Source organism: Galeopterus variegatus, unplaced genomic scaffold, assembly GCF_000696425.1.
Source record: "Galeopterus variegatus unplaced genomic scaffold, G_variegatus-3.0.2 Scaffold336, whole genome shotgun sequence".
Lineage (NCBI taxonomy): Eukaryota > Metazoa > Chordata > Mammalia > Dermoptera > Cynocephalidae > Galeopterus > Galeopterus variegatus.
The window spans coordinates 593,737-611,816 of record NW_007726447.1 but is presented as its reverse complement, the minus strand read 5'-3'; the positions used below and the strand labels follow the sequence as shown (position 1 = coordinate 611,816).

The following is an 18,080-nucleotide window of genomic DNA, read 5'->3' as shown; positions in this document are numbered from 1 at the left end:
ATAAAAGAACAAAGTGGGCCGACCATGTGTCTTACTTTCAACTGCGGTCTTTACATTCTATGTGATTTTTAAGTTTTGTTTTCATGACAGTGCCCCTCTGTAAACTCGCTTGTTCTCCACGTGAAGCTGCTAAGAGGTGCAGACACCACTGATAGGTCAGATGGACTCGAACTGGACAAGGCGACGCGGTGGGGGCTCTGACCTGCAGGTGTCGAGCCCATTTTCATGGCTCACTATGAGAAGTCATTTTTCACATTCTGTAACGTACTGTTAGACTGGAGTGACTATTAAACTTTAAAATGTAAGCACTACGATTCTGAAAATACACATTTCAAGCAGAAACTTGGCTGCTCCAAGCAGGACTCTGCCGCTGCACGTCGTGACGACTGGAAGCTGTCCCGCCCCTCCTGTCCTCCCCGCAGCTCGCAGGCTTCGAGCACCGCCGCGGGGAGCGGGACTTCGCGGTTCCACCCGGTGCTCCGGTGCTCGCGAGCATCGACACGGCGTGCCGGGGTCGCCGGCTCTCCGCGGCCTACCGACAGCGACTGCCCTGGGGCGCCCGTCCGGAGATTGGGGGCGCCGCCGGCAGTGTCCCCGGAAGCTGCGGCTCTTCCAGCTTCACGTGGAGAACAAGCGAGTTTACAGAGGGGCACTGTCATGAAAACAAAACTTAAAAATCACAAACAAAACTTAAAAATCACAAACAAAACTTAAAAATCACAAACAAAACTTAAAAATCACAAACAAAACTTAAAAATCACGGTAACGGTGCACGTGGGGGACGTCGCGATGAAGTTTGCGTATCGGGTGAGCGGCGGGGGCGGGGCAGCTAGTGGGGGGGCAGCGGTCGCGGAGGGTCGTGGTTCGCTTTGTACCCGAGGCTCGTTCCCGCGGGTGGCAGCAGCATCTTAGCAGGGCTGAGGAGGGGTCGGGCGTGGGCGGGGCTGGAGCGGGCCCGGCGGGGAGCCCAGGGGGCCTTCCGGGGGAGCCCGTGGGCTTGAGTGGGGCAAGACTTGCGGCCCCAGACGTGGGGTGGGGCGGAGCAGGCGATCCCACCCGGGCGTGTCCGGGGCTCCCGACCCCGGGGCTGGTGGGGACGCTGGTGGCTCCTTCGCCCTTGAAGGCTGCACGGCCTCCCGCTCTTTCCATCGGGCCGCCCTTCCCGCTGGGCCCAGCCCTGTCTCACGTCCACTCTATCCAAAACTGGACCAGGTTCTGACCCCTGGAAATCGTCTCGTGCTGGCGAAGGCACCGCACAGCGCCCGGCCCCTCCTCGGGCCTAGCTTCGCTCTTCTCCAGGCCTCAGAGAGGCTGTCAGGACATGTGCTTCAGGTCACTCAATTCCTATGCTTCAAGCCCTCCTCCGTCCGGCTGGCCATCCTCCGCCCTGAGGCTCTGGGAGCGCTGCCCGCCTAGTCTCCGGATCCTGGCCTGCCCGGCTCCTCCGCACCTGGGTTCCAGCCCAGGCGGTCCCTCCGAGCATCCTTCCCTGACCTTTCTCTAAGACAGTCTTTTCTGCCGCTTCTCCTCACCCCTCCTGCTGGATACAGAGCGTGCAGCGCCGTCTGCTTGTGACCCGTTCAGGATGCTCTGACACTGGGTGCTCTTGAAGTCCTTTGTTGCAGCTTTTCTCTTGATGTCCCCTTTTCCACCCACATGTGCCTCTTGTCTTGGGAGGCTTCCCTGTTGCTCACAGGTGTTTCTTACCCACCTGGGTGGGAGCTCCTGGCTCCCCGGGCTCCTGAGGGTTGTACTCATTTTTTCTTCTTTTGCCCAGGAAATGTCCCAGGAGATGATTGGAGGGGCCCAGGGGATGAACAAGGACCCTGCTGTAGGGGCTCTGTGCCATCTCTTCCCAGATGCTTCACTTAGCCCTTTTCTGGGAGTCAAGACACTATTTTCTTTGTATCAAGACAAATGTGGATTTGTTTGTTTGTTTTTCCAGTTTTCAAATTTGCTGGGTACAGTTTATCGACGTGGAAATTTAAATTTTACATGCGATGGAAATTCAGTTATCAGTCCTGTGGGCAATAGAGTCACTGTGTTTGACCTTAAAAAGTAAGTGTGTTAAAATGATGTGACAGTGACAGTTATAGTTGGTATGCTGGAGCTGCCGGTGTCTTCCTGGCCTTTTTGCGATACACCCATTAATTAAGGCAGCCTGAGAAAGGGGTACTGGATTTAGTAGGCTTAATAGGTCAGTCGTGGAATTCCAAGTTCTTGTTTGTAGTGCTTTGTATCTAGGTCGTTGGTGTTGCTCTTAAAGGTAAGAATCATGTTATTTATTTGGGATCCTGCCTCTCTTGTATGAAGGTGGGATGGTGGGGAGAAGGTGTAGCTCAGGGTTAGCACTTCCTTGGGCAGGGGAGGCCCCTGACAGCCAGGAGGCCAGGTGGTGCTGCTAAGGTTGAAGCTACTCTGGATGCTGCTGGGCCTCACTCGTTGGACTGGCAGACCCAGAGTTTCCATTTCTGCAGCTGGAGATTAATTTTGGTTTCTCAGGTTGTTGCTTCCAAACAAGCACATACATATAGTTCCCTTCTTAGATTGTTGGGAAGGCTGTGGGCCGACCCTCTGTGCAGCTGGGGCAAGATCCTTTTGTTGCAGAGGCCACCTGGGTCTCTTTTTTTTGCTCTGCAGTTCTCCAGCTGGGTGGCCCCGGGCCTCAGTTTCCGTATCTGTGAGACTGGGCAGCAATAGTACCTGCTCTGCTCACATGCCTGAGCAGTGCCTTGTGTAGGCGTGCCGGCTCGGCTGCTGGTGTTATTACCATTACAGCATCTAATGGGCTTTCTAGAGTAATGACTGCATATTCATTGAAGAAAACTTAGAAGATAAAACAATAAGATTACAAGCTAGTCCTAACATTTAGAGAAATACCTAGTTGTCACTGCTCATTTTTCTGTTTTTGTGCATTTTCTCATTTTAAAAAGTTTTGCATAGATGTGCTGTCACCACGGTTAATTCCTCTTGTTGGACATTTTGCTTGTTTCTGGTTTTGTGGCATACGTGTGTAGAATCCTTTTGGAATATAGTTCTAGGGGCGGAATCGGTGTATACAAAGTTCACTATTAAGGCTTCTAATATGTTTTGCCAGATTTCCCCCCAGGGACCATGTCAGTTTCTCTTTCCCTGGCACATGGGGTCTAGTGGGATTGGTGGGGCATGGCATGGGGAGGGTGGACCACAGGTCTGAGGCTGGCCCTGTCTCCCTTGTCTGATAGGAGACCAACTGCATGCTGTGGTTTTTGTCTTTCTCAGCAACAAATCTGACACGCTGCCCCTGGCCACTCAGTACAATGTCAAATGTGTGGGGCTGTCTCCAGATGGCCGCCTTGCCATCATCGTGGATGAAGGTAATTACCCCTTTGGGTGGGGACTGAAGGGGCGGGCTGAGGAAGGACTCAGGCCAAACTTTGCTGTGTTTTCCATACCATGGGTCTGGGAAGGGCCTCTGGGGTGGCAGAGAGGTCGTCACCTCTGGCTTCCTGCAGGGGGCGTTGCGCTGCTGGTCAGCTTGGTCTGCAGGTCGGTGCTGCACCGCTTCCACTTCAAGGGCTCTGTGCATAGTGTGTCCTTCTCCCCGGATGGCAGGTGAGGCAGGTGGCTTCCCTGGGCGGGATGAGCTCTGACGCACTTGCCCATCTGAGACCGACTGCCCAGCTCTTCCCACTAGGTTCGGGTTGTCACATTGGGCACATGGCCAGCCTCTCCAGAGCAGAAGGCTGGGGCAGCCGGAGTGCCCCCTGGTGTCTATTTCTTCTCTGACTTGGTCCGCAGCCTCCGTCCCGTGGCCTCAGGGGAGGACTCAGGGAGGCCTGGGGTGCTGTAGCTGGGCTGTTCTCTCCGGGCCTTCTGGTGTCAGGGCTGTTGCTGGTCTTGAATATCGACTATGTCCCCACTTCTTCGATAGGAAATTTGTCATCACGAAGGGCAACATTGCTCAGATGTACCACGCCCCTGGTAAGAAGCGAGAATTCAACGCCTTTGTTCTGGACAAAACCTACTTTGGGCCATATGATGAGACCACATGCATTGACTGGACCGACGACTCCAGGTGAGGCCATGGAGGCTCTGCAGAGCAGGCTCCAGAAGATGCCCCTGCATAGTCTCGGCGTGGAGAGCATGGATTCACACTTTGGAGTCCTGAAGTTTCACTTTGAAATGTCTCCTGAGCCTTCCTTGGGGCTGGCTGCAGCCCACACTGTTAGGCCAGTCCAGTGTGGCTGGTCAAGTCTGCACCACCCCAGCATTTGTCACTGGAAGCCAGAGCATGAGGTCTGAATCTTGATGAGAGATGAGTGTGTCACCAAACGTTCAAACCAGTCAGGAGAGTTGGGGAGTGTGCCAGGGCCATGCCCTCCCCTCACAAGGTCACCATCCCTTAGGCGTCCTGTCACACGTGTCTGTGCAGGTGGAGGCAGAGGCTGGCAGTGGTGTGGCTTCTGTTTGTAGGATCAGACTTGCTTGAGCACCCTGGCCCCAGGTGGCATGTGGGTCATCACACATCTCACATCCCTGCTGTCCCGTATCTTCAAGGCCATCATTCTGCATGTTGACTCTGTACTGTGGCCAGAATTTTCCCTGATCGGGGTCTCAGGCCGCATCTGGGAGGAATGAGGAGCTGGCTCCTGTTCCAGGAAGGGCAAGAGATGGGGGCAGACCAGGGCAGACGGGTCGTCCTGGGGTGCCCAACCTGTGCTAAAGACTTCCCAGAGCTCACACTGGAGACCCATGCAGGGAGAGCAGATGGTATCTGTACATCTCTGTCTGCAGAGAGCAGACTGCCTGTGTGGTCATGGTCAACCATGAGGGCAAGTGGTGCTTGGTCGTGAGCCCTGAGGAGGTGTTGCCTCTCTGTCCCAGGTGCTTTGTGGTCGGCAGCAAAGACATGTCCACCTGGGTGTTTGGAGCCGAGCGCTGGGACAACCTCATCTACTACGCACTGGGAGGACACAAAGATGCCATCGTGGCCTGCTTCTTTGAATCCAACAGCCTGGACGTACGTCCCTACGCCCAATACCCCTAGCCCAATGTGTTGCCCCTGTGAAAGCCCTGAAGCCCTCGGGGCTGAGCCATAAGTCCTCTCCTCCTGAGCGTCCTCAGGCTGCTCCGGGCTGCCTGGGGGATGTTTAGGGGCTTGCAGGAGCTGTTGCTGCTCCTCAAGAGCCATTTCTTTCCACGGTGGAGGAGTCCTTTAGGGGAACTGGCTCCTGGAAGCTGAGCTGCAAGGAGGGTCCTGGGGCCAGGGCGGTGACTGTCACCCTGTGTGCTTCCCTCGCAGCTGTACTCACTCAGCCAGGACGGAGCCCTGTGTGTGTGGCAATGTGACACACCCCCCGAGGGCTTGAGGCTGAAAGCCCCGTCGGGCTGGAAGGCGGACCTGCTGCAGCAAGAGGAGGATGAGGACAATGACGAAGGGGACAGGGAGAGCACCATCCGTGGGAAAGCTGCGCCAGCTGGGGAGGAGAAGAGAGGGAAAGTGACGTATTCGCGGCTGGCCAAGTAGGTCTCCCCGGCGCACGGGGCTCTGTGTGATGCTCCTGTGGGGGTCTCTTGCCCTCAGAGAAACCTGGACACAGGATCCTGAGGGCCAAGGACTGGGAGGTGCTGAGAACAGTCCCGTGTATCTGTAGGCCTAGGTTCGAGAACCCTTGAGTGCTGGGGTGTTGAGACTCTGCCCTGTAACCCAAAGGCCCCTGCTGCTGCTTCGGCTGACTATGTTCTGTGTCTGTCCATGTGGGCAGGGCGCAGGGCTTAGGAAGTGGGACAGGCAAGGGGAGGGAGGCCCAGATGGAGACAGCGTTCAGGTGTTCGATAACAGGAATGTGGTGGCACCTAATGTCCAGTGGGAGATGTCTGTGGCTTTGCCAGTTCACGCAGGGTTTGTGGTGGGCGAGGGTCCCTTGGCATGTGGAGGATGCATGGGGGGTGCACTCTCAGCACCAGCCATGGGGGTTGAGGTGGTGGAGGGGATACCATGAGGATAGGGCGTTTGGGGAAAGCTAGAAGGAGAGGCCTGGAGGAATCCTCAGCCAGGCAGGAGTGGCCGGTACTGTACGCCCTACTGGCATGTGTGACAGGCCCATAGGTGGTTGCCTCTGGGCGCTTTGTCAGGTTCTGGACGTTTGGGGAAAGCTAGAAGGAGAGGCCTGGAGGAATCCTCAGCCAGGCAGGAGTGGCCGGTACTGTACACCCTACTGGCATGTGTGACAGGCCCATAGGTGGTTGCCTCTGGGCGCTTTGTCAGGTTCTGGGCAGTCAGTCTAGCCCCACACATCCCCAGTGGGACGACCTCCCTCCCCTTGACCTAGACGCAGACTGAGCCCCAGGCCTGTGGACCGCCTGCAGGGGGCGCTACCCTATGGTGGGGTGCTGGGCGTCGGGCCCTTCTCTGGGGCTGTGTAGGATGCTGGTCATAATCGCTGGCACACACGGTTGGAGCAGCCATGGGCGGCCATGGCGCCAACTGTGACTGGCCCTTTTGTGCGATTGCCCAGCCTAGACTCCTCCATTCAGCAATTATTTGGCGCCCCTGTGTGCTGGGCTCTGTTGGTGCTTAGAACACACCACCTGTCCTCCTGAGGCTTTCTCTCAGCTGGGAGAGCAGACGCGGAAGGGCAGAGCAGTTGTGCAGGGTGACGGACCAGGGGGCAAGGGGAGGGCTTCATGGATGGTTCCGCTTCTGGAGGGTTCCCTGGCTTTGCACGCAAGCCAACAGAGAGGGAAGAGAAGCGGGACCTTGGAGGGAGGCTAAACAGCCAGACTAGGCTGGATTTGGGGTGTGCTGGGGCTGACAGGTATGTGGGAGACATGTGAGGGTGGTTGGGGTCTCAACTCTGAAGAGTGCGGAGGGTCAGCCAGGCCCCAGCCAGGGGGTCTGAGTGGACCATGGGTGTTCACATGGACTTAGGGACATTCTAGCTGGAGTCAGGACTTGGACAGGCACTGGAGGAGACACCAGGAAGAGGGAGGGTTCCTGGAGTTTCCGTGAGGAGGGGTGCTTGCTGGCAGGGAGTGCAGACTGTCAGTGTGAAGGAGGCGGTGGCCCACGTTGGCCCAAAGAGGGCAGCAGACACTCGTTCAAGAGGGTCAGGTGGAACTTCGTTGGGAAGGGGACATAGGGGAGGGAGGGCCAAGCAGGTGTTAAAGGTGCAGGTGCCATTGGGCCACCTTCATCTGGATCTAGATATGGTGGAGGAGGAGGAGGCAGGAAGCATTGGGATCTGCTGGGCTTCTCTGCGGCACAGGCTGCTCCCCCGCCCCTTGCCCACCTCCCTGTGGACCTTGTTCCTTCCAGACCTCCACCAGCCTATGGCTCGGGGTCAGCAATGGAGATCCTTCTGAGAGGCTCCCTTGAGACCCTGTGCTGGAAGTGGAGCAGAGCGCTCTGGGCAGCTGCCAGGACCTAGAGTGGCGGGGCACAGCAGGGCAGGGCCGGCCTGGCCATGTGGTCTCTTCACATGCCTCTCACGTCTGCCATCCACTTAGGTACTTCTTCAATAAAGAAGGAGATTTTAATAACCTGACAGCTGCAGCGTATCACAAGAAGACTCGCCTCTTAGTCACTGGTTTTGCTTCTGGAACCTTCCATCTTCATGAGCTCCCGGAGTTCAACCTCATCCACTCCCTGAGGTGGGTTCTCTGCTCGCTCGCTTGCTGGACGGCCAGGGCGGATGTACGGTACAGCAGCGGTCCGAACAGTGGGGCAAAGACCTGGGTTGGGGCCAGTGCAGACCTCCAAGGGCCTGCTGGAACCCTGAGCAGAGGATTGGGTGGCCCTGGGAGAGTCGCCTCCGAGGGCCTGTTCTGAGCAGGCTCCTCAGGGGCTCCTTTGCAAAGGCAGAGCTTGTGAAGCTTCCAAAATAATTGCCCTCCAGGTTGGGAGTCCTGTGGTTTCCTGCTTGGGTCTCAGCCTTCCAGCAGTTCCTTGCATGACACCTTGGCGTTGGTCTCTCAGTCAGGGCCAGCTGCAGAGGTGCTCACTGCTTGCTCTGGGCCTCTACCCATGGTTCCCTCTTGGGAGGGGGGTGGTCCCAGTGCTGACACATGTTGGGTGTCTTTATCCCGCCCAGTCCCCGGTGCTCTGTTTCTGGGACCTGTGTCGGCTGAGGTAGGCTGGGCCCTTGTGTGACCTGGCCTGGTTTCATGTGCTCACAGGCCTGGGCCAGCTGCTGGTGTGGGAGTGGCAGAGCGAGTCCTACGTGCTCAAGCAACAGGGCCACTTCAACAGCATGGTGGCTCTGGCCTACTCTCCTGATGGGCAGTACATCGTGACCGGGGGTGATGACGGCAAGGTGGGCTCCTGGCCCCATCCTGTGGGCCTCAGGGCATAGGGTGGCTGTGGGGGGATAAAGTCCTTGTGCTCGGCTTTGTCAGCTGGGCTGCTATGGCCACGCCCTGAGTTGGGTGCTTGGCCTGGAGTTTGTGGGTTCACCCAGTCTCGCCCAAACTCCTGAAAGATGTTTAACATTTTATCGGGACCTGGATGGAGAGGGGTGGGTTTCTGATTTGGTCTCCTGCATGGTTTTGGCTGCTTGGCGGGAGTGAGTCTGTGGCCACTGAGGGCACAGGAGGCGGCAAGGGGCAGAGGGTCTCTCCAGGCCTCAGCACTACTCACCATGGCCCCTGAGCCTACCTATGAGACCAAGTGAGGGGCAGCAGTGGGTACAGGGGCTGCGGTCCACCTGTCCCTTCCACACTCCCACCGCAGGTCAAGGTGTGGAACACCCTCAGTGGCTTCTGCTTCGTCACCTTCACAGAGCACTCCAGTGGGGTCACCGGTGTGACCTTTACTGCCACTGGCTATGTCATCGTGACCTCCTCCATGGACGGGACTGTGCGAGCCTTTGACCTTCACAGGTGATGGAGGAGTGGGTGCAGGTGATGGCAGAGGGCGAGCCGCACGCAGACTTGCCGCCTGGGCATGGACAAGGGGTGCTGACCTCGACTCCGTTTTCCTGGCAGGTACCGAAATTTCCGCACCTTCACGTCTCCACGCCCCACCCAGTTCTCCTGCGTGGCTGTGGATTCAAGTGGGGAGATCATCTCTGCTGGGGCCCAGGATTCCTTTGAGATCTTTGTGTGGTCCATGCAGACAGGCAGGCTCCTGGACGTAAGAACAGCACACCCCAAGGGACAGGCCCAAAGAGAGCTGTGGGCCTGGGGAAAGGCCATCACATTCCTGGTGTATGTTGCATGGGCCAATGCACTGGCTGGGGGCTCAGGGAGGGCCCCTTCAACCAACCTGAGAGGAGAGCGGGGAATCAAGATCACAGCCCTGAGGCCAGCAGCATTATTCAAAGGTCTCTGGCATGGCCTGGCCTCCCCTTGCGTCCCCTCACCAACATAGTGTGACAGCTGCCTCAAGCCCTGGCTCGACAGCCACAGCCTCTGTGCACACAAGCATCCAGTTCAGAGCTGCTTGGAGAGTCATGACGGTGGTTTCTCACCTCTCACCTCCTGATATCTCCTCTGCCCACTGCCATAGGTGCTGTCCGGCCACGAGGGGCCTATCAGTGGTCTGTGTTTCAACCCGATGAAGTCCATCCTGGCCAGTGCCTCCTGGGACAAGACAGTGCGCCTGTGGGACATGTTTGATAGCTGGAGGACCAAAGAGACACTGGCCCTGACCTCCGATGGTGAGCTGCAGGGGGTCAGTGACAGGAACAGGGACCAGTATCATGATACCCTACCATCGTCCAGCTGTGGTTTTTTCTTGTACCTGTCTACCCTGTTCTTAGCTGTGTGCTTGATGTAAACCCAATGTGTTCAAAGAACGATACTAAACTCAGCCTTCCTTGTGCATGATGGCCCCCGTGGTTGGCTTTTAGTCGGGGAGCTCTGGAAAGGAACATATGATCAGGCTCCTGCTGTTGGAGGAGGAGCCGGGGGCGAGGGGACAGCTCCTGCTGCTTTTGGAGCCTCCCTCCCAGCCAGGGTTAGAGCTTCAGGAGGAATTTCTCACGTAGCAGAACTGGTGGTACAATCTCTTGGCCTGGCTTGCTGGTGGAGGGTGCTGTGGGCAGCGTGTCTGGGATCTTCCTCAGGACCTAACTTCACATCCCCATTTAGCTCTGGCTGTGACTTTTCGCCCTGATGGTGCAGAGCTGGCAGTAGCCACGCTGAACTCGCAGATCACCTTCTGGGACCCTGAGAATGCTGTGCAGACAGGCTCTATCGAGGGCAGGCATGACCTCAAGACGGGCAGGAAGGAGCTGGACAAGATCACAGCCAAACACTCAGCCAAGGGGAAGTGAGTGTCGGTTCTCAGGCCAGCAGGGGATGTGGGGCTCATGCCGGGGTGCATTGGGACATCACAGAGGGCTTCCTGTTAGCCTTCTAGGGTCAGCATGCTCTGAGCCTTGTCTCCAACCCAAGGCCCCAATGGCCAGGTTCTCACAGCCTCTTCTTTTTTGCATAGTCCTTTGTCCTGAGACTGTTGAGCGTCTGCGGGTAGAGGTGGGTGGTCCCAAGAGGCCACCTCTTACTTAACTCCCAGTCTCCTGCGGTACCCAGCATGGGAGGCATTTGGATTTGCTGAACCCAAGTGCATTCAGCTGAAAGGCTGAATCCATTTCCAAACCTTGGTCACACAAGTGATGTCATCAGTCTGGTGTTTAAAACAAAAAAGCAGAAGTTAGTCCCTGGTACCTTTGACCTTCATAAGAGTAAATTGAAATGGCGCCTCACACGGGGAGGGTAGTGAAGATATACATGTCCCCTCATTGCAGGGGGGTGGTGTCAGATGGGCTGAGTGAGCTGCCTGCGCTGAGCTGGGACTCGTGTCCTGGGAGCAGGAGCAGGACCCACAGGTGCGGCCTTGTGGTCTGGGCCTGTCTCTGGGAGCTGAGGGGCTACCTGTGCAGCAGAGGGGTCCCCTCCAAGAGGAAATGTCAAACCCAACTTGCAAGTTCTCATGGGCCTAGACCCAGAAGTGGAATTGTTGGGTTGTATGATAATTCCACATTTAATTTCCCGGGGGCTGCCACACTGTTTTCCACAGCAGCTGCTGCACGCTTTATGGTCCCACCGGCCATGGATGGGGCTCCAGCTTCTCATGTCCTCCCCATGCCTTTTTGTTAATCAGAGCCATTCTGACAGATGTGAATTAGTATCTCATTGCAACTTGGGTTTTATGTGCTTGTTGGCCATCTGTATGTCTTCTTTGGAGAAATGACTTTAAATCTCTTACCCATTTTTGAATTGGGGGTTTGGTTTTTTGTTTGTTGTTTGAGTTTTAGAAATTCTTTGTATATCCAAGATATGAGACTCTTATCAGATGGATGATTTGCAACTATTTGTCCTGTTCTGTGAATTATCATCACTTTTTTTTTTTGTCTTTTTCCGTGTCCGGCAACGGATCGCAACCCTCAGTGTCGTCCCCGTACCGGACCGGGACCGGCAACGGGATTGCAACCCTCGGTGCTGCTCCCGTGCCTCGCTCAGCCAGCGAGCGGGAACCGGTCTGTATGTGGGATCCGAACCCTCGGGCGGGAGCGCCGCCGCGCTTCCCAAGCAGCGCACTATCCAGTGCGCCACCGGGCCGGCCCTATCATCACTTTTTTGATGGTGTTCCTGACATGCAAGATCTTAAGTTCCAGTGATGTCCAATGTGTCTGTTTTTTCTTTTGTTGCTTGTTCTTTTCATGTCATGAGAAGCTGTTGAGCAACCCAAGGGCAGGCTGCCTGGAGGGCAGGAGGTGGACTGGCTTCCTCTTTGTACCAGTGTCAACAGGGACACCCTCACTTGCTCAGTTCTTCTGTGAAAGAGACTTTGGCTGTCAGGAAGCACAAGTGTGTGTCCCTGTCATCTGAGGGTGGTGCTGTCTCAGAGCAGGCTGATGGCACTGCTGGAGGTCATGGGTTTAAATCACTTGCATGAGTTTGGGCTGTGAGCCTCAGAGTGCTGGTGAAGGGCAGTGCTTGCTTTCTAAAATTTGGAGGTAGAGTCTTCCCTACTTCCCGAAGTTGGTCCATTGATGGCCCCTACGTCCACATCTCCTCTCCACCCCAGGGCCTTCACCACTCTGTGCTACTCTGCGGATGGCCACAGTGTCCTTGCAGGAGGCATGTCCAGGTTCGTGTGCATTTATCACGTCAGGGAGCAGATTCTCATGAAGAAGTTCGAGATCTCTTGCAACCTCTCTCTGGATGCCATGGAGGTGAGCCAGTGGCTCCGGGCTAGGGCTGCTTCAAGTGCCAGTTGAGCATGTGAGGCTCCAGAGATCGGTGCTCCTGGCTTCCCAGGGCCCTGGGCACAGTGGTAGTCTGTGCTGTGCACACACGAGGTTGTTACTGTGGGCTGGCCCACAGGTGGGGTACCAGCACATGGTGGCTCAGGGGCCACTGGAGACCCATAAGGGAGGGAGCGAATGAGCAGATGCTAGGGCCCTGCCTGGGTGTGGCTTCCTGCCCACACTGTCCACACAGTGTCCACACACAGCCCTCGGCACTCCCTGCATCGCTTGGCCAGGCCCCTCCTCCCACTGTGGCTCCCACAGGAACTCGGGTTGGGGGCAGGGAGCCTGTGGAAACCTCTGAGCAGGGGTGCACTTGCCTGGTTCACCTGCTCAGGCCCGATTACGGGGCAAGAGGCTCCTGTGCATGGCTAGAAGCCCACCACACTCCTGAGTGTTTTGGGGGGAAAGTGTCCTTGACCTTTTCCTGAGGGAGTGGCTGCCCCCACGTGCCGGGTGGACTTCCCTGTGGGCTGAGAGTACTGCCCCCTCTTGGTGGTGGTGATGGTGGCCTCGTCTGAGTGGGCTCCTGTGCCCCGCTGCGGCCGACATCACATGCACCCTGTCTGCAGCAGGCCCTGAGGGAAGGTCTTATGGATTGGGTGGGGGTGCCATAGGACTCTGTCCCTGTTTCCTCGGGGTCTGTGTGTCCTGTCCTTGTTCTAGACAGGATTAGGGCTTGTCTAGCATCAGTGGCATGTGAGCAAGGGAGAGTGAGGTGGCAGGGCCACCTGCCAGAGGCTTGGCTCACGTGGCTTTTACCATTCTAGGAATTTTTGAACAGGAGAAAAATGACAGAGTTTGGCAACCTGGCACTGATTGATCAAGATGCTGGGGAGGATAATGGAGTCACTATACCACTGCCAGGTGTAAAGAAAGGTGAGTGGGCTCCCCTTCCATGTCCCCGTGGCCCAGGCCACCGTACCATGGCTCTGCTCGCCTTCTTTTCCTAGGTGACCACAGTTTTGCTGCCTTGATTGGGCTGCAGTTCATGAAGTCAGTAACTGTGATGGTATTGTGACGTTTTGGTGGATGGTGCCTGGAGAAGATCCTGGGGCGGGTGCAGGTGCCACCAGTCCTGCCAGGCAGGAGAACATGCCCTGTGTTGCTGCATGCGGCCTTCCTACCCAGCTGGGCCCCCTCGGTTTGCCCACAGGGCCTGAGCACCCACTTCTGTGCCGCATGGGGCACCAGGAGGATTCTGATGGGCTACCTGCTGTTGAGGTGCATTTGCCTCTAAGACAGGTAGAAAGCCAGGTGTTCTGGAAGACTCAGGGACATCCACCAGCCAGCAATCCCGTGCACCTCTCTATAGGCCCTGGGCATCAGATTGAATGCAGCAGACCCCCCGCTGGCCAGGGCCTTTCCTGGAACAGCCCGGCCGTCTGCTGGCCTGGCTGGATGCCCTTGGGAGCACCTGCTCCACGGGCTCGTCCACTGGGCAGCAGCTCTGTGAGGCCAGCAGCACCCGCTGAACCATGGCTTGGCTGTGGCACAGGGCTCCCTGCCCCATCTGCAGACACAGTGGTAGGGCTGCTGCTTACCTCATCTTTGTGCAGGGCCCTTTGGCAGAGGCGGCTGCTCTTGGTCGGGTCCCCGTAGCCGTCTGGCCAGTAGGGAGGACCTCCAGGGTGGCAGCAGCCTGGATATGCTGCCTGTAACTGTGATTGGTTCTCTTCCCCCAGGTGACATGAGTTCTCGGCACTTTAAACCTGAAATCAGGGTGACTTCACTTCGCTTCTCTCCTACCGGTGAGCCTCAAGAAATAGGTTGTTGGTCCTGGTTGGGTGTAGGACCTCTGCTCCCAGGGACAAGGTCTGTCTTGGAGTTGCTGGGGGCTCTGTGCTGCGATCTTACCCCTTGGGTAAGAATGTGACACTGATCCCTCTGGCTGCATGGTTGCCCTTGTCCCCAGGGAAGGATGCCAAGCTTCGAAAAGGAGCAGGCCGGGCATCTGCTCTTTGTGTACTGTCTCCCTGAGTGCTCCTCACACCCTGCCAGCTCAGGACCTTCCCATTGCCTCTCTTCTGCCCGGCCCCTTCCTCTTGTTGCAGGAAGGAGGGTCTATGCTAGGGACCTGTGGGACCTGTCAGGTACACATGGTCCTGGGGTAGTGGGGTTATCAGCAGATGCTGTCCAGCATAGATTGAGGGGGAAGAGCAAGGTGCAGAATAGCTCATGGTGGGTCACTGTCTTGTGAACCAGGGATCTACAGATCCTGGCCCAAGGGCTAAGTCCAGCACCTGATTTTGTTAACCGAGGTCATACTGGGACATGGCCACATTTGTTTGTTTGCAGATCTTGTCTGTGCTGCTCCCCAGGCACCATGTTGCATTGAGTAGCTGCAGAGACTGTGTGGTCTGCAAAGCCAAATAAATAATCTGCCATTAATGGAAAAGTGTGCTGGCTTCTGGTGTAAGCATAGAGATAAAATGTGTGTACACGTTTGCTTGTGTATGCATAGAATAGCTCAGGAGAGCACCGAGAGTGACCCAATTGGTTCTTTCCAAAGAGAGGAGCAGGGGGCTGCGGTTGGGGTAGAAGGAAGATGCCCAGGTCCCTCTTGTACTTTCACCTTTTGGATCACAGGAACGTATTCACCACTTCTTCCTTATTAAGAAAAGGGGGGAGGTGGACTTAAATTTTTAGAAAATTACTGCTTCATTTCACAGGACGCTGCTGGGCAGCCACCACCACCGAGGGGCTCCTCATCTACTCGCTGGATGCCCATATGCTCTTCGACCCGTTTGAGCTGGACACCAGCATCACCCCCGGGCGGATTCGTGAGGCACTGCGCCAGCAGGAGTTCACCAGGGCCATCCTCATGGCCTTCCGGCTCAACGAGAGGAAGCTGGTGCAGGAGGCCCTGGAGTCAGTGCCCAGGGATGAGAGTGAGCATTGGCCAGCCCGCAGGGTCCAGGCTGCCGGCCAGGCTTCTCATGTTCTTTGCAAACACAGAGCGTTGCCATCTTTTCTCGTAATTTGAGTTCCTTGCAGAATAAGCGTGGCTTTTCTTCCTTCTTTTACAGTTGAAGTTGTCAGCTCCTCTCTTCCTGAGTTGTATGTAGAGAAAGCGCTTGAGTTTCTAGCTTCCTCCTTTGAGGTGTCTCATCATCTAGAATTCTACCTTATTTGGACTCAGAAACTACTCCTGTTGCACGGACAGAAGTTAAAGTCCAGGTACGATGTGTTTCACCTGCTCATTCATCTGTGATGTGAGTCATTCGACTAGCTGCTCTGGGTATATAAGAAGGAAAACTTGGTGCCCAAACAGCAGGAGTGAGGCCTTTACTTACTGTAACACTGCAGTAAGTGCCACACACTGAGGGGACTCTCCTTTTCAGAGCAGGGAAGCTGCTGCCTGTGGTTCAGTTCCTCCAGAAGAGCATCCAGAGGCACCTAGATAACGTTTCTAAGCTGTACGTGTTGCTGGCATGGTTGGTGGGCAGGGTGGGGGAGGTGCGCTGTCTCTGCTGGTTCCATACTGGGGATTGTCCCTGTGTTGACTGATCTGGGGGACGAGAGACTCCTCTTGTGGAGGTGCTTGTTTTTCTCACCTGCCCGGGTGAACTGGCTTCTCCACAGGTGCGGATGGAGGCGGGACATGCCTTGGGTGCAGTTAGAGTCCTTCAGCCTCTCAGGATGGATGCATTGTGTTCTCAGGACTGGGCTCTCTCTCCTGGATTTGCATGTCACTTGCAGAGGCTTTGGGGGCTGGTCACAGGGCCTCAGGGCCAGGCTGTCTGGATTCCTGGAGGTGTGACTGCCATGATCCTCAGTTTCCCCAGGAGGAAAGTGGGGATGATGATGATAACATAATACCCTCAGGCGCCTGGGACAGTGCCTGACCCACCACAGGTGTTCTGTGAGGGTATCCCCCTTCCACTTCTCCATGTTGTCTCTGTGGCTCATGCATCTTCTGTCCCCAGCAATCTTCCTCCCTTAAGGTCAAGCAGAGCCTGGGCTGTAAAGGTCTCATAGCTTGGCCTTTTGACATCTTCCTTCCCTTGGCCACTAATCAGTTTCCAGGTGTTCTAGCTGCGATCCTGAAGAGTATGTTCTCTGCCCTGTCCAAGTGTCGCTCTGTTTAAGTCTAGGACCTGTGGGGTCCCCATGGTCCCTCAGTTTTTATAGTGAGTCTTAAGAGTCTAAAGCTAGCCCTTCCTCCTCGCCCCTTTTCTTCCTAAGTGTTCTGGCTGCCCTGCAGGAAGGCAGGGGCTGCGTATTCTGCGATCCGCTCAGGGAGAGCTGTGGTCCCTGCTGCGCTGAGCCTTCCCTTGGTGGAGGCGTCCTCAACTCCCACAGCTCTGTAGAAGAGCAGGACTGTGCACCTTCTGTCAGGGTTATCCTAGTTACTTGATGTTCTTTGGACTTCCTTGTGTAGTGATTTATTGCTGATTTGTAGGGATGCAGCTGGCTTTCGTTTGTTAATTTGGGGGAAGAGTCCTGCACAGTCATGTCACCTACACAGTGGTGTGCTTTATTCTTTTCTTATTGTTTTACCTCTCAGTTCTATTTCCTTACTGGGTTGTTTTCTATAAGAAATGATTTTGTGGCTTTTCTCCTTTATCCTGTTAATGTGGGGAATTGATTTGGAGAGTACTCCTCCGCTCTAAAACAACTGTGTAGCTCTGCAGTGGTGCCTTTCTCAAGCATTAAGTGGAACTTGCTGGTGAAACCGTCTGGGTTGGCCCAGGGGAAGGGCTGGGGTGGGGAGGATGGACCAGAAGAGATGGGGTTTTACACTCGGGGACTTGAAGGCCATCGCTGCTTCAGGACCAAGGGGGGTGGAAGCCAGACTGCCAGTGCAGGGAAGAGAGGAGGAAATGAATTGGGTGGGGAGGGACAGGGTTGGTCCTCACTGGTTTTTCCCAGAGAAGGTGGGTGGGTGTATGATGGCCAGTATTCTCGGGTAGAATAGAAAATAGCTGTTGCTTCTACTGACCTGATTCCTGTGTGCTGTTAACAGCTGTGACTGGAACCGCTATAACATTCAGTACGCTCTGGCAGTCTCCAAGCAGCGGGGCATGAAGCGCCCTTTGGAACCACCGGGAAGTGAGGCTGAAGCGGGAGCATCTGACGATGACAGTCTGCACCTGCTTAGACCAGCGGCTGGAGACGGAGGAGGAGAAGGGATGCTGGAGTAGGGCCGCCGCTGTTGCAATACCGGATTGTTTGGGTTAAGACCCACAGAAGAGATGAAACCGTTGTGCCTTCCGGGCCGGGAAGCAAGAGGCAATGCAGAGAGCAGCTGAGATACCGTTGCTGGTGACCTATTTCCGATAAGAGTCAAACACGCAGCCGCCAGGACAGCTGTTGGTTGGTGCTGGGTTGCACACACTTGGCACTCGGGGCCCTGGAACCGGGCGGTGTGAATAACAATGAATGTTGAAACATCTGCTGTTGAAAGGCTCACTGTTTGTAGACTCATGAACTTTGTATGAGAGTTAATTATATTTTTAATGTAAGTTTTTGATGACAGACTCAGATTAAAAATACGGAATTTTCTCCATAAGTGGGGATTGAGTCTAAACTCAGAATTAGAGCGTTTATGATGTCTCCCGGGTGTGAGAAACCAAATATCATCCGGGGGGATCAGAAACAGGTGAGCAGGGCAGGGAGCGCCTACTTAACTCACCTTACGGGGGCTCATGGGAGCCCCAGGGCTGGGATGCCAGTCCTCCCATAAGCTTGCTCAATCATCCGGGGGGATCAGAAACAGGTGAGCAGGGCAGGGAGCGCCTACTTACCTTACGGGGGCTCATGGGAGCCCCAGGGCTGGGATGCCAGTCCTCCCATAAGCTTGCTCAGACCTGCAGTGCCAGCTGTACAAGGGGCACA

At 55.8% G+C, this 18,080-nt stretch overlaps 1 protein-coding gene across 1 annotated transcript; it reads left to right on the top strand.

Annotated features, from left to right (window-relative positions):
• Positions 1-789: 789 nt before the first annotated feature.
• PWP2 (PWP2 periodic tryptophan protein homolog (yeast)) lies at positions 790-17,772 on the top strand. The gene is made up of 20 exons (XM_008567711.1): positions 790-807; positions 1,946-2,058; positions 3,262-3,356; positions 3,495-3,594; positions 3,914-4,057; positions 4,867-5,002; positions 5,285-5,505; positions 7,492-7,703; positions 8,161-8,297; positions 8,714-8,862; positions 8,968-9,115; positions 9,491-9,641; positions 10,075-10,255; positions 12,017-12,164; positions 13,010-13,118; positions 13,925-13,990; positions 14,912-15,130; positions 15,269-15,419; positions 15,584-15,658; positions 17,209-17,772. Exons 1-20 carry the CDS (start codon positions 790-792, stop codon positions 17,384-17,386), a joined length of 2,751 nt encoding a protein of 916 aa, XP_008565933.1. The 3' UTR covers positions 17,387-17,772.
• Positions 17,773-18,080: the final 308 nt, after the last annotated feature.

Coding starts and splice junctions, on each gene's coding strand:
- PWP2 (XM_008567711.1), top strand. Junction 3,595..3,913: donor TCCTTCTCCCCGGATGGCAG/GTGAGGCAGGTG, acceptor CTTCTTCGATAG/GAAATTTGTCATCACGAAGG. Junction 13,119..13,924: donor ACTGCCAGGTGTAAAGAAAG/GTGAGTGGGCTC, acceptor CTCTTCCCCCAG/GTGACATGAGTTCTCGGCAC.